The following is a 23,653-nucleotide window of genomic DNA, read 5'->3' as shown; positions in this document are numbered from 1 at the left end:
ACTGAGAGCTTTCAAGACATGAATATAATATTAATAATTTTAAGAGTGCCTTACAATTCTCTACTTCTAAAGCAGAACTTCACAACTATTGATTGATGTAGATGGCAGCTATCTTGAAATGTTAGTTTAGCCTCATTTCCATTTTAATCTACAATAATGTTTGTGGGAGGCACTGCTAAGATGAATATAATTCATTTTAAAAATGAGAGAAAAAGTCGTGTTTCTTGTAGAGAATTGTGTTTCCTGGACTTGTGGTGCTTGAAAAATACCAACAGCTTAAAAAAACCCAAGTAAAGCAGCATGAAAATTGTTTGGTTTGGATTTGATTTTTCTTAGACTCTGACAAGTCTGTTCAGTTTTGCCAGATCAATAATAATTTATCTGCCTTGGTATTCTGAATTAATTCAAGCTGAAAATTTTTTAAATATAAATTTGTGTGGTTAAAGAACTTATTTTGAAAATTCTCTGTTAATTATTCTGATCCAATACTCAGGTATTTTCTTGGTTCAGTTCTGCATTAGGGTAAACAAAGAATTTGGTTCAGGTAACAGCTGTGGTTCAGTTGCCATTTTATATGGAAATGCTCTGTATTGAATTGGTGTTAGGCTGAAGCAGTTTGGAGAGGGCTTATGTTTGTGTCTAGATCTGCATGACTGTCTTTGAGGAAATCAAGGAAACAGGTTAAAAAGAAATAAAAGGGAATGATATAAAATCTGAATTTTGAATCTGCATTTTTATAATCAAATAGATAAAGACAGTACTTTGTCTTGAGTCAAATACTGTTTACTGAATTCCATTGAAACTCTTAAAAATAACTTAAAAATTTAACTTTATTTTCATACACCAGTATGTTTATAGCTCTGGCTACTTTGAAATTCCTTAGATTTTTTTTTCATGCTTAAGTTTATTATTTCTGTATAATTACTCAGAATTTTATTAGTTTTTCTATTTCAGGAACTTGTTTTGGGTTCTCTTTTAAGTTGGCAGAGAGATTAGAGGACACTAGTCATTTCTTTACCACCCTCTTCTATGCTGCACAGAAAAATTATTAAGAAGCTGGGGTTTTTTTCCTGACATGCTAAATTGTAACTATTTTAAGAGAAACCAATAGGTTGAGTGTTTAAAGTTTTAATATAATTTTATCCATATGCACTTTTAAAGTGTGGATTAGTATTAATTGATATGTCGGAGTTCAGTTGCATTAGACATCTGCACAGTTGTGACGTTCAGCAGCTCAAGAGATGGTTACAGAGTTTATTCCACTCCTTTTCCAGAATGCTGCCACTACCACTGCCAGTGCTGTGTGTGGACATAGGAAGAACAAAAACAGAGCAGGCTGAACCATGCCACAGAGATTGCAAAAGGACATGATATCCCTTTTTTTTGTTAGAAAGTCCTTTCTGAAACCCTACCTCAACACCTTGCATGTTAATTCACATCTCTGTCCTTCAGGCTCAGTTCTGCTTGTTCTTGACTCTGTGAGCTTTAACATATGTGTGTCTCAGGAGGAAAGTCCCTGCTTTTTCAGGGGACTTGGAAAAAACTTCATGAGAATATCATTTACCCTTGGCTCATTATTTCTTTAGGTTACTTCCGTAGGAGATGAGGTTAAATCTATTGTTGTTGACTTGCCAGTCACATGACAGCAGACAGATGTGCAGCTGCTTAAATTTGAATTGAAATAACCCTGGAAAAGATGGGGCTCCCTCTCAGATGAAATAACATGTATGTCCAAGAAAATCATAAATAAGCTGTTGGGGGTTTTTTAGTAGATCTATCTCTCATCATAATAATTACCAAAGTGTTTACTCACAGGTGCAAAATACTTAGAGAGTCTCCTTAATCTCCAATTATTGTTGCCCTCTCATCTTGACCTCTCTTGAAGTGTTTTATAAACAATTTAAAGAATAAATGAAGTATTAGAAACAGTTATTATAGAGCAGGCAAAGTTATTTGCTTTCTTTGAGTGAAGGGATATAATTTATAAAGGACTGATTACACTCATCTGTTTTCTGGGTAGCCTGTAAGTTTACTTTACCGTGGCAAGGCAGAATAACAGAGAAATTGTGTCATGGGAGCAAAGTAAGATATTGTAGCAGTAGGAAATCCAATTGCCTTGTTTTACAACCATTTGTCTCGTCCGTTGTTTCTGTCAAATGATCATTTGAATCAAAAGCATTTAAAGAGATTTTCTTCCTCTGCAGTAATGAGAACAACAGAGACTTTTGTGCTGCAGGACATTCCTACTAGGTCTTTCCTCCTCTAACATGGCTACCTGCCAGTCCTTGTTATTATTGAAAGTTGCTTCATTTAATGCATTTTATAAAGTGTCCCTGCCCAGCTTCGTGGCTGTCACTGAGGTTATGAGTCAAGAGGGAGAGTGGGAGTGGGAGCGGGAGCTCTGATTCAGCAGGGCTTTGCAGCAGAGAAGTTAAAACTGAGAATGTTAGTAGGCAGCTTATTACTTCAAACCTTCTCTTTTTCAAGATATGTGTTTGAATCAAAAGAAAAATACAGTGGAAAGCATGTTAGATCTCTTTGCCTTACTCATTTTACCACATTGCTCCTGTCTTGCTTACTAATCGGATGTTGGTGTCAAGGTTTTTTGGCTCCAGCTCTCAGGAAGAAGGGCTCTGTCTTGGGAGGGAAGAGCCTACGGGTTTCAGAAGCTCCCTCTGTAAGTCTGCAAGCCATTCCTACCTCTGCTGTGCACTTCTGTCAAGCAGGGATCAAATGAGATGTGAGTGTCCTGGAATCATCAAAACAACAGAGCCTGTTGGCTCTAACACAGCTGGAACTGGGGAAAAGATGCCTGTTCCTCTTCTCTTACATGGCTTTTTTCTGTCTCTTTCCTGATCTCCCTGTGAGGCAGACAGAGTGGAGGCAGTAGAGCAGCAGGGAAGAAGACAGGGTGACAGTGATTGTCTATTCCACACCAGAGGACAATTTTGTCGTGTCTCTTTGCAGTTAGAAGAACATTTGTCAACCCTGATGTCTGCCAACCATAGCTCTGCAGCCCCTGGAGAAGCTTATCTTATCAAAGTGCTTTTTTTTTCTAAACAGATAAAAGAGAAGACACTATCATTTCCAAGATCAGCTATTTGAATGAAGAAACAAGGCAGGATGTTGTTGTAGAACACATATATAGAATTACATCTTTATTTCTAATATTTCTGGCAGAAGCAGGGAGGATGAGGGAGAGAGCTACATTAATAACAGGTGGTTGCTGTCAAAAATCCTACAGTAACTTTCTTATAGGTCCAACACCCTTAAAAATATACCTTAGCAGTTCTAAGATGCTTCAAAAATATTCCTTACCTTTTAGAGTCATCCTTTTGAAAGTCAGAAAATGTCTGTGTACACTTTTGATATTTAATCACTGGGAGGGTTGGGGGCCCTTCTGAAGAAGAGCGTGGTCAGAGGAAATCAGTTTGAGAGCTGATTCTTTGCCTGCTGCATCTGGAGCCTAGTGGGGGTGCTCTGGGGAGCAAATGTAGATTTGGCTTTGGCTCAAGGGAGGTCCCCTGTCATGAGATGACATATGAAGGTTATGCATATAAGCACCAAACCCTTACACTCCCATACTGTGCAGCATTTCACAGCCAAGAGATAAACACTGTAACTTTTAAAATAACAGCTATGGTTTTTTTCTCTGTATGCTGGGCTATTAGGTTCCTTTTGTTTACTCCTGCCTCGAGTCATCTCCCAGTAGGTGTGTCCTGTACATTTGGTATGATACTTTCTGCCAGATATCACTAGTACCTGAAATGCTGGGCACTGCAGACTTCCTTTTAAAACTCTCATGAGTAATTGCCAAAAGGTCGTAGCTACAGTGCCCCAAACAAATGCAGGTTATGAATGGTCCTCCTTTTTAGCCTACTTTTCCTTTAAACAGGCCTGTTGGGTTTTGAGTACCTGCAGTTAAATGGTGTTGCTTTTGGCAGGGCTTGGTGAGCAAATGAGGCATAATCTCTCTGATCTCAGTAGTCTGGTCAGTCAGCCATGACATTCTCAGTGTCTTTTCTTTCTACACCCTGTCTGAACAGAGCCATAGCCCAGGCAGCTCTCAGTGGGTTGCCAAAGATTACCATGTGCAGTGAAGCAGCAGATGGCAGGACAGTGGAAAATATGCAGCCCCAATCCCTGGGTTCATGTGGGGTTCAGGGTTAAATTTCAGTGATTTCCCTCTCTGCTCCTCAAGCCTGTCAATAAACTGCCCTTTCAGAGATGAACTCTTTAGTGTGCTTTGGGAAACTATTTAAAGTTCAGGTTTGGAAGTGTGTTCTAGACTGAAGCAGAAAATGTAAGTGTTCTGTGGCTACAGCTGTTGATGTCTTCCTCACCTTAGTGTGGGCATAAAAAATGAGGCACATATGAATATGTCCTGAAAACTATGAAAGGAGGGTAAAAGGAGCTTTGCAAACTTGATTGGCTCATAAGCTGTGTAATGACTGAATGAGGGGTGCCTCCACAAACTTAAATTTGTGCCTATATGTTTTGATAAAGCCGGTTTTTGCACTTTTGGGTTTTCTCCCCACAGGTTCCCCCTTCCTTATTCCTTGCATGGGTCAGAGAGTTTTCATTGGAATGGCTAGGTGTTCAGTCTTGGGGTGGGGGAAGGTGGAATGGTGGGCAGAGAACAAGAAAAACATTCTTTCACAGCATATTTATTTACTCTATTGAGTGATTTCATCCCTTTTTGACTCTTCCAGGGTCTCATTGTTTCACAAATATCAAGATACTTAACTTTCTCAAATTCTTGTAAAATTTTGGCATTACCTTCATTGGGGGTGGGGAGGTGACATTAAGGCATTAAAAACCAGAAGAAGTCTACATTGTTTGATTGATTAGTTCATGTTCAGAATAAAATTCTCATCTATTTCCACCTTGAGCCTCAGTAACAAGTTCATAGAGGAATTTGTGTCAGTGACTAAATGAGAACCTGGATTTAAGTGACTTTCTGAGCTCCCTTTCAGAATTTGCACAAGAACCAGGCTTTTGTTCATTTTCCTGGTACAGCATTAATCAGACTGAACTGTGCATCTATCACTTCTTTCTCTGAAGTTCTTTACCTTTGGTTAACTTCAGGCTCCATAGGACCCTTGCCTACTTCATTTCTCACAAGACAGCAGTTTTTACTCTCAGGGCAAGTCTGTTCTCCATGGGCTATCTATTAGGAAAAAGGTTACAGTACAATATCTAGAGATGTTCTGTAAAACTATCATTGTGCATTCAGAAACAAGTGTAAAACATGTAATCCTAATTTTTGGTGCTAGAATTTAGGGCTTTGTCCAGACTATGTACAGAGCATGTGTGTTTTTCTGAGTTCATGCACAGCTACCTATGGGGATATAAAAATGATGTGAAAGGTCCCACTAAAAACACAAAGCCAGGAAATTCAGAATTGGGCTAACTTTCTGTCCTGGTTTCACCCCATTGTGTTCAAGTATTGTAGACATCTCAGAACAGCAGGTGATCCGACTGCCTCTTGTGTTCCTAGAGGAAGTATAAACTAACTTAAATGGGAAATATCACAAAAACAGGATAACAATGAATTTCAGGAGTCCACAAAGGAAGAAGTGTTCTTAAAAATACTGTTATTAAAACAGTAGTGAGCATTACAAGCTGAATGGTGGTAAATGGATGTATTATGTAGACACTCTGGGTTTTTTACCATTGAATCACGTTCCAAATGTTTTGTTTAATATTTTCTTGTGCAAAACTTCTGTGGTGATTGGACATATTAATGGTGGTATGTTTAAGTTTGTCCTTTTCTTTGTAAATTGAAGTAATCTGACTTCAGCCAAACTGCACCAATTTATCTTGCCAGAAAGCTGAGTTCTCTGTGTTTATAGTGGTGTATTTATTTATATTATTAATTACACTAGAGAAACTCTATTCCCACAGAGAAAGAATTCAGGAGTGGGGTTCAGTTTCAGTGGCAACATTAGTAGAAAGGAATATTCATTGAAATGTGTGAACATTTTAAAAATCTGTTAGAATTTTACTCAATGATTATGTTAAAAATATTTTCTCACTAAATAAGGGTCCATTTCTTTTTTCGGTCCCGTATTCATTTTAGAGTGAAAATTAGCAACATGCCCAGGCTTTGTCCCAGAGGGGAGTTCGCTCTCAGCAATGGTTTTTATGCAACCTCCTGACATACCCTTTCTGCCTGTGGGAGAGCTGCCTCTCTGTCTGGTGGCATTTCCAGTTCGGAGCTTGGGTGTGGAAGCCGTAGCACCCTTGCTTAACTTCAGGGTCCTCTGAGAGTGATCACATCCTGTGCTGCAGCAAGGACATAGATTTTATGGGAAGTTTAAGCAACCAGCAGTAACTACAGCTAGGTGAAATAATGTTTTTATTGGCTTTCTGAATAGAGGAGGTCAACACAGCTAGAGCAAACATGGCCAAGTCCTTTGGACCAGAAGGGACATGCTGTCTTTGTTGGCTTGCAGTCTTCCTGGTGTACTGTCATTGTGCCTCTGCCTTTTCACCCCATTCTCTTCTTAAACTGTTAGGCCTTGGGGGCTTACTTTAGGGTTGGGCTCCCCCTGCTCCACACAATCAATCAAAGCTTTTTTTACAGGGGTCTGTTGTTAAAATACTACATTTCAGGGTTGTTACTTTGGTTTTATCCAAGATAATGACTTCCAGCATTGTCCTGCTTGGTCTTCAGCAGAACCACTTGTCCCTGTGCAGAAGCAGAGCTTGGGAAATGGGGACATCAGGGACAGGGAGAGTAGGCTGAGAGCGCCATCAGCTGATCTCATACCCTGGGTTGCACACCAGCTTTTCTGCATGCCACAGCACACACTGTGGAGATTATTTTTGGCTCTTAATGTCTGAGCCAGGTGTTTACTTGATTAGTTTGTTATGAGTCTGAGAGGGTATCTGTAGCTGGAAGATTTCATCCTTGTACTTGAAACTGTAGAACTTTGCAAGTGGTGAATTGTACATTGACTTGTTTGGATTATCAGTGGTGTTGGAGATGTATTTCTCACTGCACCCTAGCTGAGAATCCAAATATTCATAACATGGAAGATGAAAGGAAATGTAGCACCTTGCATTTTATGTACCTTGTACTAGAAAAAATGTGCCTCCTGTATTTGTAGAAACTGAGCATTTTTTGCTTCCCTCCAGTTCTCACTGGCCCTCACCTTGTTACTTCTTGATAACCTCTTTCCCCTCGGCGGTTTCCAGCTCCCTGAAAAAATAATTCAGCTGTGTTTTAGAACCCCCTCTTGGTGATTCCAGGACTTCTGTAGCAAATGGTGATTTAGTAAACGAAACACATTTATCAAATGATGTATTGAGGACCTAAAGGGTGCCTCAAGGACTACCACTGTTGCAAAGCTAACCAGAAGGAAGTCCTAGGAGAAAAACTGTTGAGCAACAAAGCTCCAAAGGGAGGCACATGGATTAGGAACATCTTGAGTTATGCTGTATAAGTGTCAAACCCGTCTAGCACTGCTTTATTAGTTTGTGTGGGAGGCAAAGTTTCAAATAAGCTGCTTGGCTGTAGCCAGACCATTTCTCTTGCTCCAAGAAAATACATCAGCACTGACTCAGCAAATTTGCCACTGTGACTGGTTTCAAGGCTAGCTCTTGTTACAGTCTTTAACCTACAGTAAAAATAAAGGAAAATTCTTTTTCCCCCTGGCTTGAAGTGAAATGATACGTTTTATACTCAAGAAATTTGCACGTTAAAAGTTAGGACAATTATGGGTGCATAGAAAGTAAGGGAAAACCTGTGCAAAACTTTATTTACATCATGACCCACCGCAAACTGATGTCCCAGCCACCTGGAGAGGCTGAGACATCAGCCAGATTTAGTCCCTCAGAGGTCAGAAGGTCCAAGAAACTGTATTAGTCAGTCATGTGTCACCAGGTAAGATTAAAAGCCTTGCCTGCTTCATCTCAAGAGAATGCGAGGGTAAAGGCTGAACGTCTCAGCTTGAACCATCAAACAGAAATTTTTTGATGTGCTACTGGTTGCTGAGGGGATGGAGGAGGGGAAAAACAGGGAGAAAAGGAAAGGAGTGTTAAATTTAAGAGCACAGATGTCTGAACTGTGATAGCCATTAAACAAGTTAAAATCACGGGGTTTTGTGCAAGTTGCCTAAGACTCCAGGATAATTCCATTTCGTACAAGTGCTGGATTTTCCTTTTGGTTGCATACAGTTCTAGCTATTGTAGCACAAATTAAGCAAAGCATGTACTTAACTACAATTGTTTACACAAGCTTTAACGATGTATAGAGTCTGTACTGATGGGCAAGCCCACTCATGTTTACCCACAGCTCACACAAGCAAGGGCTTGTGTAATTCTGTGACAGCTGAAATGAGAGGTTTAATTCAATAACCTTAGTTGTACAATTTTAAAAACACAGCTTAAATGAATGTTAGAAAATCAGAGTGGCTAAAGACATTTACCTTTGTTTTACAATGTAGTGTATATGAACTGTGATTAAAAAAACCAAAGTGAATAGTTTGGAGCAAAAGGTTAAGTTTTCTGTAAGCAAAACGCTGCTCTGTTTATGTAAGCACCATTAGCAACATAAACTTGGGAACAGGAATAACACTTTTACATATTGTTTTCAGTATTAATGTTTGGGTTTTCCTTTATAAGAATCTTTGATGCCTCACCTTTTCCTGTTCAGTGTACAGTTCCTGAGGGGAAAATATTTTAATTTAAGAAAAATTATATGGAGGAAATATACTAAAATAGCACATTTTGGCCAACCATTATTGCTGCTATATCACCCTGTCCTTTTAACAACCCCATGTGATCAATCCAAGAAGTGTAATTATTCCCAAACAGTGATATTTTAATTGTGAAATCTAATAGCTTTTTGTTACACCCTACACATGCAGATTGTCTGCTAAGGAAACATCATACTTTCACAGTCACTTTACAGAACTACTGCTGTGTAGTCACAGAAACGATCCTGTCATGGTTTTTTTGAGAGGTGGAAAGCTATATCTGTTTGTATGCAGAACAGTCATGAACAGTCTAAAGCCCTGATGACAGATGCCCGGTGGAGGGTTAGCCCTGCTGAGTCACGGGGCAACCTGCCTTGGGCTGTGGCAAACACCACCTCAGGTTCTCATCCTTTGGTGGTGGTTGGTAGGTCTCTTCCCCTACTTCTGTGTCCCCTGCTTTTTACAGAGCTTACTAGTTGTCCCCTGAAGTAGTCTTTGTGCTGTCTTTTCACCCACTGGGAAAAATACAAATTTTCCTACTCTCTGTGTTCCCTCCACATTTCTGTACCTTGTTGTTCCTCACAAGACTGTCTCTTGCTCTCATTCTCCACTGAGATTATAAAAGGCAATAATTTGTGTTCCTGCCACGTGTAGTTCAATGACCTCCTGTTGCCTTCAGCTGTCCAAATGTTCTATGCGCAAGTGGATGGCAGGGGCAGAGGTGTTCTGGGGTTGAAGAACATCAGCCCCTCCACTGTGCTGCCCTCCCCTGCTGATTCCCACCTCTCAATGCCTTTCTCTTTCTGCCTTAACCTCCTCATTTTTGAAATATAGAAGTATTTTAATAGTGCATCTTCCATTATCTGAACAATGGGCACCCAGAGAGTCGGTACCACATTTGTGTTGAAAACTGACGTGTTAATGGAAAATAGAACCAAGGAGAAGTAATGCATTTTGGCATTGTAACAGTTATAATGTGTATCAATATATTATTAAACAAAATAATTCAGTTTATATGCTGATTGATGTCTTTGTTAGCAGTATTTGAACAAATTACTACCACATCATTTTATTTAAATCATACACTTCAAAGTAGTTCTAAATGAAGATGACTTGATAAAGAGGGGCAGTTTTATCCTCATGTTACTGGACCACTGCTTTCAGTCTAGAATCTGTGGATTTTTTTGTTACCTAATTGTTTCCCAGGGGATTGATGAAGAACAACCACTTTGAAAAGAATATTATCAATAAACTTTCCTGTTTAGAGAAAGATACATGTCCATTGGAAAATAGTTTGGGATATGTAAACTGAAAATATTTCAAAACCATTGAAAATATATTAAAAATCTGAGAAAGCCACTCCCATAAGCTACTTCTAAAATTTTAAAGAACAGAGAAAAAGATTAAGAGAAAAAACATATTATGATGAAACAAAGTATTTCCAGCCATGCTATACAGGATTAAAAGGAAAGGATTAAAGCACTATATCTCATGTTTCAGGAAATAAAATGATTTATTGCCCCAGTCAGGAAGATGTTTCCCATGCATGACTTTACAAGGAATTACTTATGAATCATATCACCCTTATTTCATATATATTTCATTTTGCAAAAATCTGATTGTGGACTTTATGGCAAGCTCATCCAAAGGTTATTTGCTGAGTAAAATGTGTATGGTGACAAACAGAAGGAAAAAAAGACACTTTTAGCCATGATTTTCTCTTTATTTCCAAACAGTGATGTTTCTACTTTGTGTAATTATTGTTGTGAGAACAATTTATTATTTTAAATTGTGCATGGATTCACAATTTAAATGCAAGACTGTTTAAAATATATTAAGTAACTGCTCTACTAGTTTTACCAAAATGCATTACTGTATCAGTGGTTTTGATCAAGACACAGTTTAAAATTAAAACTCAAAATATGGAAGGTTAATTTAAAGATATATAACTTGATTTTTCATTTGGTTTACAATGACAATAAATCCATTTGCTTTGAAATAATTGTTATTGATTTTCATCAGTGTGAAGAGATTTAAGTCTTGTTTTCTTAGAAGATCTGGATGTTGCTGTGTTTTTTCATTACAGCTTGTTTGAAAGTTTTCCATTTACAAAAAATGGAAAAGGTTCTCATAGAATGGAAATGATGAGCAATGTGAATTTTCAGGCAATCAAAACATTTTAATGATCTCATTAAATGCATAATTTACAACACATATATGTTAAAAGAAATATGTTTCTCTGGGTTAGTAGAAGCGCTGGGTACACAATCTGTTTGAACATGTTAAGCTTCCACTAGAATCTATGCCAGAACTGCAGAAACTTGGAGGAAAAGAAATGCAAAACTTCAACCTTTTTCTTGTCAGTGTCTTCAGAGACAGAAATCTTTTAATCATATTTTATGCAAAATGAAGAAAAAAGGTGTTATGAGAACTTGATAGATTTTACTAGGACTGCATCTCAGTTGATAGATAAGGACTGCTATTGAATTCTATAAGATTGGTTGTCATTCCATGATATTGCTAGGATTAATAATGGATTTTCTTAGGCATGCAACGAGTAGTGTTTTACATGGAGAGCAGTCTTCCTAAGACCACAGTTTTATCCATAGTTACGTTTTGTATGTAGTCTTGAGAGTTTGGAAAATGAGGGTTCTTGAAAAGAAACAGATGCTACAATAGTGACTTTTAAAGTTGCTTCATCCATTTGGTTGCCTCTTCTAAACCATAGTATGTAGAGAAAAACTCCTATGTAAAACAGGCAGTTCCCTGGTGATTTCCAAAGGGTGACACCCCAGTGCTGATAAAAGGAATGGGGTGCTGATGTGGAGGCTAAGATTTTTTTTTTTCCTGTCTTGGGGCAATCCAGCATTGGAACTGTAGGTGCATTAAGACCATGCCTCCTAAACAATGAGAGATGTATCCAGCTTTCAAAACTGCATCTTTGCCAGATATAGCCAGCATCCTTCTCGAAGGGATGAGCTGTTTTCCACCCTGAGCCAGGCAGCACAATGGGTGACAGGCCTGGGCTGGAGAGCAAAGTCTATTGCATTATACCTCTGCTATTTCTTTTCATTGTAGTATTGTTCCTGCAATGGTTTGCTGACAAGTTATATGTTTTGCAGATCAGGTCTGTTTGATGAGGAATCCTTCCTTGCTTTAAATTCTGTCTAGGATAAATCGGGTTCATAAATCAGACCTTATGATTCCTATTGGAATGCTAACAATCTCAAAGGGAGGACTTGGGTTTTGGAAGCAAATCTAAGCTAATGCCCAGGGTTACTAAAAGAGCTGTTAATATCATGAAGACTCTTGTTAAAGGCCCCTTTTAAATTGTAAGAACTTGTTAGATCCTGCTTAAGCTAGGGCTGTTCAGAACCACTGAAATGTCACACCAAAGCATCTTTTGATAGATCTGGCCATATCGCTTCTGCCTGGCCACATCTTTAATGCTTCATTGCAGCGATTCCAGTGCTGCCAATCACAATTCAAACCATAGCATAATGTGGCCCATCATGGTTTTGATGTATTTGCTGCATAGATAACTATGCAAGGCAGCTAGCCCAGCATGTTTGGCCCTACCAACAGCAAGAATGACTCTTCTCGGGGTTACTGTAGGAAAGTGAGCTCCCACACATTTGCCACCCACACACATTTTGAAAAGGCGTTCAAATAAGTCAAAATTCATCAACCATGTAACTGTTTTTTTAACAGCCCACATGTATTTGTACTAGGTGTGTGTAATGAGTTGTGTTTTACAAAACCTCTCTGAACGGGGGAAGCAGTGCAGAGCCAGGAGACTCTGACATCTCTCTTTCCCACCAGTCTAAGGTGGCTTCTGTCACTACCACCAACACATTTCCAGGTGAATTAGTAAGGTTAATAGCTTAACAAATTAGGCCTTATTCGCCTGTGATAACTGGTGGCATTTTAGCTGCTGCATCATCTTGATTTGATGAAAATCAACATAAAGGTTAACACACCAGCAGCTCTGATGATACTCTTCCTGGCACTGAGTGGCTATTTTGTGGAGAAAAATACTCTTGTGTGTTCAGCATTAACAAGTCTTCACTACCTCCTGATGAAGAAGGAAGCTAACCATTTCTGTGCCTCAAAAGGTCCTTTGTATTCAGTTATACAAAGATATGTGTAGCATATTGCCTAGACCTTTTAGATAGAATCAGTTCTGAGGAAAAAGACATTACTTCTGCTAAATTTCAGACCAAAGCAATGTCATAGCCAAATTGCAAACCTCTAGGACAGGGCTTTTTAGTGGAAATGCTGACATAGTCTTAACTACTTTGTATGACTCCAGCGGGCACCAGCTTAAATTCTAGTTATGATGTGCATTTAATGGCATGGGATCAAACACAGAGTGTAATGGGATATTTTAAGATACTGTGTTTGTAGGGAATAAGTACTTAAACATTATTTATGAACCATATCATTTAAATGCTTCTGAAATGTGCCATTCAGACCTTGGGTGCATGAAAAAATTTTCTAATCACATTTCTCAGAGTGAACAGCAGCGTAGTTTTCTTCCACAGCTTTGATGCTGAGGCACTTCTAAGAAGAGGGTTGGTATTATTTAGTAGAACCCTTACTGGAATATCTCTGGAAAATAAAGGTTTTCATTTTTTCATTGCGGTGCCCTCTAGTTTTTCAGTTCAACCTTTTGAGGAATATTCCAATTTTGCTTGGAGAATATCTTTGAAGATTGTTTCTCTCCAGTTAACGGTGGCTCTGCAAGAAGACAGCAGTAACTAGTATTTGTTGTGCTGTGCTAGACAAATCAGCTCTCTATTGTGTGGTATCTTTTATACAATTAAAGTTAAATAGGTAGCATAAGAGCATAAAAGTTATTCTCTCAGAAAAGCTAATAAGCTGCCTTTTTTTTTTTAAATATGCTGAGGAAGCATTTGCTCCAAAAGGGGAGTTGACATTCATTAGTTGTGCAGGTTGACAGTAAAACTTGCTTTAATGCAGATGGTGACTAGAACTCTCATTGCTTTTGCTGCAAATGGGAATGTAGTGTTGAAAGCAGTCAGTTTTCCTTATTACTCCATGGCAGCCTGGAACTTTAAAACATCTACTTTATCCTAGAAAGAAACCTGTTCCTTTAACTGTTATTTGCTGAATAAAAATGCTAACTGGAATCATTTTGGTGCAGAATAGGAAGTTTCAGAGCTAGTCCTAGTAAGTTTTTGCCATAGGTTGAATCTGTTTTTAATTAATTAGCAATAATCTGTGTGAATATCCCAAAGCACTTTGATAAGTTAAAAATGGAAACAGTCTTTGGAGAGGTACCAGTCTGACTAAGCCAAAAAGACTCTGTCACTGGTTTCTGTTAAGCCAGAACTCCACTCCTGCTGCAAGCCTGTCCAGCCAGGAGCAGGAGAACCACAGTACTTTGCTTTCAGAAGTTCAAATAGCAGAGTCACAGTGCTGGTACTGTCCAAATTCTGAGAAATTTGCTTTGAAAAAGACTCTGGAGTATATTTTGTTTCTGAAAGTTTGCAAATCACATTGTTTAGGAAGCTTCCTTTATATACAAACACCTTTTCAGGGGATATGGAAATTATATTATTTTCATCTTTTAAAGAACAAGTGTGAATTGACGATATATCCTAAATGGCTAATAACTGGAATTGCAATTAGTTCAGCAGTTGATGAGAATTTAAAATTCTATCTTAATCCTGTGGTAAGGTCTGACTTTAATTTAAGTTCTTCATTCCACATGATTCTTACAGGTGTGCTATTTTTTTTAAACTTTTAGTAGAGTCAAATGACTCAGAAAAGTACTGTAGTGCTCTTGGCCTTACAGGAAAAACTAGTAGTCTGAAAAAGACACTTCACATTATTTAATAATGTTGCTGAAACCTACTGTTTGTTTGACAGGAAACAGGACATATTGAGATGCATATCTAAAGAGCAGAGTTCCATAATGAAAAAAAACTATGTATTGAATGTATAAGTTACACTTTTAAGACTTTTGAAATTTTCCAAAAGCATTTTACAACTACAGTCATTTTCACTAACTCTCCTGTTTTTCATTTGGAGGAGGTATCATCTGTCACCATTTAATCATATCTGGTTTTAACTATTAAAAAGGCATGTAATTTTAATTTTTGTGGCTCATTAGTGTGCAAATGCCTATGGGCCTAAACTCCTGGTCTAAATTCAAATCCCTCTGCTTTTGAGGAGACTGTGACCACCTTTTAGAAACACAGCCATCATAATCTGAAAATCAAGATCTGAAAATAAGTAACAAAAAATATTGTTTAAAGCAACTCCACTGGAAACAGAAATGGGTACCATAATTTTCCAGAGTAATACAGTGAACAACATACTGAAATATGGTAAAATAAAATACAGTCTTCTACTGAAAAAGTTGAATTCACAATTTCATGATCTAACTGAATCTGAAGGACAAAGAATCCCAAACAACTAGAAAAGTAGAATGCATTAAGCCATTGTAGTTCTTTGGAGAATATGCAGTATTTGCATAGTCTCATTTTATTTTTTTTAATTAATAAACACATTTATTTAGATATATGCATTCTGTGAAAAAATAAATTAAAAAGGAAAAAAGAAACTGAAACAGAAAACTTGAGGGTGGTCTAAGATGCCTGTCTTCTTTATGTAACCTTTTGCATTTTGTGTTTAAGAACTGACATTCCAAATGATTTTCTTTGGCTTAATGCCTGGAGTGAATACTGAGGCAGCAAATTAGGAATGCTTAAGAAGTCCCACAAAGAAAGATGTTTGCTGTGAAAGTGCAACTAATGTGACACTTGCCCTGGAAGCTTCTTAGCTTGCTCAAATGATAAAAGATGGTGTGGGTCTAGGTGGTGCAAGGCGAGTGAGTGAAAGCTGGAATTGCCAAAAGCTGAGCTGTACGAGGTGTCCCCTGTGCCCAGCTATCACTGTGAGGATGCTGACACTACCCTTTATTTCCCTTCCAGGGGCTAACTTTGTCACTCGGAAGATTAGCCGATCGGTAGCAAAGATTCACCTTGGGCAGCTGGATTGTTTCAGCCTGGGCAATCTGGATGCTAAGAGAGACTGGGGCCATGCCAGGGACTACGTTGAGGTAAGCTGTGGGATTTTTTATGAATCATCTTTGTGGAGGGGATAATGCTTATTGCTGTAACTTCTGGTTATCGTCCACAGAGGGCTATCTCAAGATTTTTTTTTTTCCTATTGAGGTCTGTTAACTTTGTCTTGCTCTTGACTTCAGATTAGGGAATTTAGTAACACAGCAGTCTACTCCAGGCATGACCTGAACAGAAAAATAAATCTTTGGGTTTACATTCCTTGCCTGAATTCCTGGGGAAGGGGTCTGACTACAATGTGGATCTATTTTAGAGTGTTTCTTCGATTCTTTCTGACAAATTTTATGACTGATACTAAGATTTCAACAAGAAGCAGTATGGCCTGAAGTGAAAGATCCTGCTGGAGGTTGGTGACCTTTATTTAATAAGGCAAAAATTAGGTCTGTATCAATGATCAAAGCCCTCTTTGGTTATACATTATAAAGAAGCATCACAAGATAGTTGTGATGGCAGGTATTGGAAAACATAAGCCTGCACTTAGTGTTTGAAATGTTTGTGTAGTCAGGATTTGTTTCTAATTTTATTCTACCCATCTACTTAAGCAGACAAACAAACAATAGCCCTGTATTGTATTACAAGGAGACATGAATGACCATGTAGGAAATATTGTCTTTTCCCCAGGAGATTTTTGTCCCCATTTTGGTGCTTAAAGATTTCCTGTGGTCATTGGACTATTTCTGTCTTTTAATAATTCCTTGCTGGGAAACCGGATTTGACTTCACCGTTCATTGATGTAGTTTAAAAAGATGACGACTGTTTGTTTTGGTTTTTTATAATACAAAGTAAGAAGTATCTCAGTGGGCAAAAGTCTTTATTTTTATCATAAATAGATACTTTAAAGGTAGAGTAAAAGCTGAGCTCTCATATCTTCTTTATGATCAAAAAGAGCAAGAAAACAAAATCATAATGACTCTATAAACTGATGTCCTGGATGGCATTAAAAAGGGTAAAGAGCCATACTGCCTTGGTATCAAAAGGGTTACATCAAGTGAATGAAGAAGGTGGTTTTTGGCAGCCAGATGAAGTTTGGTTCTCTGCTGCATTTGCATGCAAGATGTTAAAAGCATCATGAGTGCAATGACTATGCCTCCATGACTATGGTTTTATGTTTGTGGCTACAGCATTGGTTGAAGCAGTTAAACCAATAATCCATCCCAGTCATCTTTTTAATGCATAAAAATATGGTCATGAGTGATCATAAAATCAGTCACCATCAAGTCTCAACTGAAAAGAAGTAAAAGGTAAGTCAAGCAAAACGATCAGTTGCATGAACATAATGAATATGATTTGTTAACAGGCATTGGATATTTCATAAAACTTCAGCTATGACACTCCAACAGAAATGGCACTAGGTCATAAATCTTGGGATGAATCCTGAATTCTTCTCTAAGGGAAATCCTAAATAACTCTTGTGCCTTCTGGGTTAGACCCTTGTCCTGTGTTCACAGAATCACAGAATGGGTCAGGTTGGAAGGTACCACAGCAGTTCATCTGGTCCAGCTTTCCTGCTCAGGCAGGATCATCCTAGAGATCATTGAACAGAATTGTGCCCAGACAGTTCTTGCATATCTCCAGTGAGGGGAACTCCACAATCTCTCTGGGCAATCTGTTGCAGTGCTCAGTCACCTGCACTGTAAAGAATTTCTTCCTCATATTTGGGTGGAACTTCCTGTGTGTCAGTTGCTTCTCTTTGCCTCTTGTCCTGTTGCTTGGCACCACCAAGAGCCTGGATCTGTCCTCTTGACACTCCCATCAGATACTGATAGGCATTGATGGCATTCATCCCCTCTCTTCTCAAGGCTAAATAGGCCCAGGTCCCTCTGCCTATTGAGGCTATCATTCAACCCTTAAAAATCAACAAGTAAATCCAGAAGGATGACTAGCTTTCAAGGCCTTTGGCCTCCAGAAGGAATGTAGTTGTCTGAGGTCTATGGCACAAACACACGTTTTTGTGCAAGTAGCATTGCAGGCCTTTCAGCTACACATCTTGGACCTGTCCCAAAATCTTCTGGAAAGAATTCTTAGCTAAAATATAGTTCATCTTGAGTATTTCCCATCCCAGAGAGGTATCATCCCTTCAGATGATGGGAGAGTTATTATCAATTCTCTAATTCCCTGAGTATTGTGGAAATATGGTTATAGGCAGCCTTCTAATGGGTAAAAAAATAGGGTAACTTTAAACTGGAAATAAACTATTATTTGAGGCTTTAATGGACTGGAAAGTAGGGCTTAGAGATTTAACGTTGTTCAAATAAATGCATAATATGTTAGAAAGCATGATCATATTTACAAGTATTTTGGGAGCTTCCTTAAGCATATGGCTGAACACATAGGGATATATCTTATCCTCTCCATATGTAGCTTTAAATCCCAGCGATATTAATGCAAGTAACACATGTGCATATAGACTAGACCATGTTCTGTGTTTCCTTTCTTCTTATTTCCTTATTAGGGATAATAATAAAACCATAAATACATTCCTTTTTGTTATTTCATGAAATATTATGGGTCAATTCCTGATCTCACGAAAGTTTATGAGCCAACTCCCATTGACTTCATGGAGAAACAGTATGTCTTGGACTTGAGAACGTCTGATGGTCACAAGCACAAGCAGAATTCACGACTCTTGAGCTTTTATTACATGAGTTCATTTGACTGCCACTGTGATTTTGGGCAAACTCCTTTGTATACAGTAAAGCATGGAAGCGTGTGCCTGCAACTGAAGCATGTAGGTGCCCACTGAGGGATAGGTTAAGGGTAGTTTAGTAGCAGATGATTCAGAAATGTGAGGTTTAAACATGGTTTAAACATATCAGTGGAGAATAGTTGGAAAATGTGTTTGATTACAATTTTGACCTGGCACTTGAACTGCCAGCTGCAGCAACAGGGTACAGCAGCATTGTGCTGGTGAGTGAAAACTGGGAAGTCCAACTCACTGTAAAGAGAGGATTCCATTCAGTGTTTGAAGAGAACAGAATAGAAAAATGTAAACATTGAAATTTTTTGGTGTGGTATTATATGTTTTAACCTAAAATTAGTAACTCTTAACAGATTGGCAGAAATTGTTGCTGCCGCCTGCTCTCCCTTTCTCCATTATTTACTTTGCTGTGATCCAGCACCAGTCTCATGAGATTGTATTAGAGATGATGATCAATGCCACCGAGTTGGAAGAGGGAAAAACAATACATCAGTGCTGTTGACATATGAATCTTCCGTGTACTGTTTTGCTTTGTGAGGATAACGTACCCTTTATTTGTTGCAGACTATCTGCCAGGTATTTTCAATTACTAGCACAACAGCAAGTCTTAAGAATACTGAGTACAGTGCTGAGTACAGGGGAAAGATCATCCTGCTGGCCACATTATTGCTGGCACAGGCCAGGATGCCATTGGCCTTTTTGGCCACCTGGACATGTGAGCCTCCATTAAACAGCTGAGGTTTTTCCTGCCTTTCCTTCAGTTTGCTCTTTATCACCTGCTGATGCTCAGGTTCCTGTCTGCAATTGCACTGCCCATGCCTCAGTGTTGGACAAACAGTAGAAATACTGCATTGAAGAAAGCTGTGGAAAAGTCCCTCAATCTTTGTCTTACAAAACTAAAAGAATGAATCAAAGGTAACAGTTTTAGTAGTCTTTAGGTATTCATGGAGATCAGAAATATTTTCTCTTGCCTTCAATAGAAATCTAGCAAGTACGTCAAGCAATAATTACAGAGGACTCATAATTGGGTCATAATTGGCTCCAATTCAATTAATTACATGTCTAGTCAAAAGTTTAAAATTAGGTGTGTGCCTATATTCATGGTGAAGTCGGGGTGCATTTGATATTTAGAATATGTGGGAATCGGCTTCCATTAATTTATATTTAAATAATGTAAAAGAAAACAATCAAAGCAAAAAAAAATCTGTTTATAAATAAGTAATATAGTAAGTTATTGTGCAGGCCAATCAAGCATATTAAAAAACTGTGAAACTGCTTAAAGAGAAAATTTCCATCTTATTTTCTTTTTAATTGGTACTGATGCATATGTTAATCTGTGATTAAAAACCCAAGAAAATACACAGACATTTTTATTGTCTTGGACCATTTTGCACATGTTGAAATTTAGATAATAAAATCTAATCTTTGTTTAAATCTCTAGTCAGTATTGCCTGGTCTTTTATTCATTATTTTTCTACTTACCATTCTAATAGGCAGAAACTGACCCTTGGAAATAACTGCTACCACTGCTGTTGTGGGAAATCCCTTTTGTATGTTTGTGTGTATGTTTAAACATAAAAACTCTTGCCAGACAGAATTATTTACAATTTTACCTTACTCTTGTGCATAAGAAAAGGAGCCAGCCAGCAAGATTATTAGCCAAGGCATTTCTACTTTTGTTTTGTTATTTTCTTGTAGCATTAAGGATATGTTGTCTTTTGAGATAGATTTTACCTTAGACTGCTAAGACGTGAAGTTTTTTCTGAATAATTCTTTCACCATCCCAGCTGAGTTCTTGTTTGTGAGAGTCTTGCTTTGTTAAGGACTGTTGGTTATAAAAGGCAAGTCAGTTATGTCTGTCTGTGTAACTATCAACACCTCATATAGTTATGAGATTGGCTCATGAACTTAAGGCGTGTTTCTAAATGCAGATTATCCTTTTGGTATGGACTGAAGTGAAAAAATGCTTTTCCTTTCTTACTGCTTAGTTTTTATGTTTAAAGTCAATATCTTCTAATAAAAGTGAAGAAATAATTTTAAACCCTCAGTGATGGGCTTGTTTCAGTATTAGTGTACAGACACCCAGTAAAGTGTGTTTTGTGTATTTCCAAATACGTTAAACTTTTTCTTTCCATCAGCTTGTCTGCAGTAGCATAACTAATGTCTCTTTAGGCCAAACTGATCTTCAAATTAAATAAAATCTGCTCCAGTTGAGGTGATGATGCACTGAACTGCTTCCATCTAGGTGAAGTCATTGTGGGAGTATCAGAACTTGTAAAAACCTTCAGGAGGAAAGTTTGAGAGATTGTGCTCCTTTGGAACAACTACTGAACATTTATAAAACTCTTGACAGGTGCTTGCTGAAGCAGTACCTTTTCTAGAAGCATGTGTATCAAAGACAATGAGACAATGATTCTTTCTAATAGTTTAAAAATCTTTAATGTAGAACTAAGTCTCACACTGAAATATTTTTCAGAAAGCAATGTCTTCCCACAGGACTTATGCTCTTGCCAAGGGCAGAATATTTTTTGATTTCCTCATGTAAATATTTAGGACTTGTGGAGATAGGTGTCCAAGATCAAGGAAGTGACATTTGACCACAGTAATAAGTTCAATCATCTACCCAAATAATGACCCAGTTCTCAGGGTATAATACAGCCAAAAATGGTCACAGCAGAGTCTCAGCTACTTTCAAATCGAAGACATGAAGCTCACCCAGAGCTGACCCACAGGCACTTCTTGACACAAAAGAGTGCTGGAGGAGTAGATTCAGAAATAATGATTGTCTTCCCTAAGATTGAGTCTATAAGGAAAAGACACAGATGAGTGGATTTCCAAGGTCAATTCATGTTATTGTTATTTTAGTTAATTATTTGTATGTGTTGCACCTCAACTGAAATATTCCAACCCTACAAAAGAGCTTGTCTTGATATGAAGTGGTAGATGGTGTCACACTGTTTAGTGTCACCAAACAGGTGTGTCCCCACCACGTCTCTCATACAGAATGAAAATACAATTCTGTGACACACCGATGTAATTCCTCTCTCTTTATTGCTGTCCAGGTAGGCTCCACCAGGCTCCCTCAGCTCTATAGGGCACCCATGGCCCCACCTGACTTCTGGCTTCAGGAATCGCTCTTTTATTTCTCTGCTTTTAGTTACAAACTTCAGAGTGGGACTGAAGACCAAACATTTTCCCCAAGGCTATATCTGTGCAGTGCCAAAATGAGCTGCCACAAATTATAGGCCTATAGTGAAGCTCTCCTCAGTGAACATTTCTTCCCCATTCTCCCATACAAGCAGAGAAAAACTTGAAATTTAAATAATCATGTTTTCATTAGAGCATGATTTAGTGCCAGCAAAATGTATATATAATTCTCAAACATCTTCTTGCAGATTTTGAAAATATGGGCAAAGCTTCTCTTATGAAGAGAGAGCATGTTTTAGAATAACTGTGACAGTGAAAGATTTCTTTTTTAATGCTAAATAAAGGCTTACATTTTGGTAAATAAGACTGCACTCTAAAAGACCATATAAGCATTTCTTTCAGTGCATGTAATTTAGATTAGACTTCTTTACTATTAGCAATAGTTGCAGTTCTCAGCAGAGCAGCACACTATCATCTTAATTTTACTCATGTGGATGATGTCTACAATAAAGAAAAACAAACCCAAACCAAGTCCTTTGTGGTTTTTGAAATGCTGAAGTCTGCAAATAATATGATTCTAAATAACTACAGCATAAACTACAAAATCTGAACACCCTTTATTCATGTGTGCATGCCCACTTATGTGAGGCCTGTATAAAAGTGTGCATGTGAATGTATGTTTCTGTGCATGCATGATTTTTGTGGAAATTACTTTCATTTTCATGTCCTTTGTGCTATTTTTTCTATAAGTTGGAGGTGATTGATCAAACAAGAAAGTAAGTAGTTTGTTGCAATAGACATGAATGGTCTCCATAGTAAAAACACAAAAATGAGGCAAGAAAAAGTTCTTAATTACAATATGTAGGTGTTCTGTCTAATACACATTATATGGCATTGATTTTCAGCAGTGGTGCATTGTAAGTCCAGCTGTAAATGTTGTTGTTGTTAGACCTTTCAGAAAACTATCCTGATCTATTTCAGAACTGTAGCATCATGTTTCTCTTTTTATTTTCTTGCAGACATATTTTCAGTGAGAGAAACACATATGTAAATAAATTTTTTTCTTATTTACAGAGATCTTCCTTTAACTTTCTTTTTCAGCACTTTCATGTTTGACCTATTAGTGTTTTTAGGCTTTACAAAGCCAGAAAAAAAGTGCTTTCCTCAGCAAAACCATCTGGTTTAGTTTCCTGTGCCTCAACAATGATACATGTATTATCAAGGCCACCCCGGTGGTTTTCTAAGTGGTCTTGTTACAGTGGTGGTCTTACAATTCAGTTGGAGTGATGGAAAGGTTAGACTAAGGCTTCATTCAAGTATAAGGTTTCCAAGCTGATAAATTATGTATTGTTGTCATATTTCTGACACTGACCTATTTTGCCATTGTGGCTTGAATGAAGTATCTCTTCCATCAAATAACAAAATTACAAGAAACCTCCTCACAAATTCCATTTTTGCAGCCTGCTCTTCTTGAGAATACCAATTTAAGGCACTTTGCATAAATAACTGTAAATGTGTGCTGTGTTCTTATGATTTTAGTTTACTGCTCTGGCTGTCAACGTGTGAAAACCCAGGTAAAATTATGACAGGGTCCATATGTAGAAGCTATCCTTTCACTTGTTCTAAGGTCTGTAGAAAGCAGATGGGTGCTAGGAGAGAGACTATATAATGCAGATAATGCACCATCATTGCAATCCACCTCAGCGCATGCTGCAGAACGATGTCAGCTCATTAGCTGGTGGCAATATAGCACCAGGGTGAAAACAAGCCAGACTTTAAAAAAAAAAAAAAATGGACTGTTCCACCTTCCAGTCAGCCTTGTGGTGATTTTAACCTGGGATAACTCCAGATGAGACTGTGGGAAAGAGATGAATCTCATGAGGGAGATGGGATTGTCTGCAGCTAGGAGTGAATGCACCAGACAGCCTGCTCAGGGCTGCAGCTGTGCCTGGAGGGAAACCACTGCCCCATCACGCGATGGAGCGTGTTCA

At 38.1% G+C, this 23,653-nt stretch overlaps 1 protein-coding gene across 4 annotated transcripts in view; it reads left to right on the top strand.

Moving 5' to 3' along the window:
• GMDS (GDP-mannose 4,6-dehydratase) overlaps window positions 1-23,653 on the top strand; it is a 406,491-nt gene that overhangs the window by 165,507 nt on the left and 217,331 nt on the right. For all 4 annotated transcript variants that reach the window (XM_064426280.1, XM_064426290.1, XM_064426297.1 and 1 more), the window contains exon 7: window positions 15,668-15,795. In XM_064426280.1, coding sequence (XP_064282350.1) covers window positions 15,668-15,795 — 128 coding nt within the window. The remainder of the gene's footprint in view (window positions 1-15,667; window positions 15,796-23,653) is intronic.

The sequence above is a fragment of the Passer domesticus genome, chromosome 1 (genome assembly GCF_036417665.1).
Source record: "Passer domesticus isolate bPasDom1 chromosome 1, bPasDom1.hap1, whole genome shotgun sequence".
In the NCBI taxonomy this organism is placed as follows: Eukaryota; Metazoa; Chordata; class Aves; order Passeriformes; family Passeridae; genus Passer; species Passer domesticus.
The sequence above is the reverse complement of the archived record's forward strand: the minus strand, read 5'-3'. Positions and strand labels throughout refer to the sequence as shown.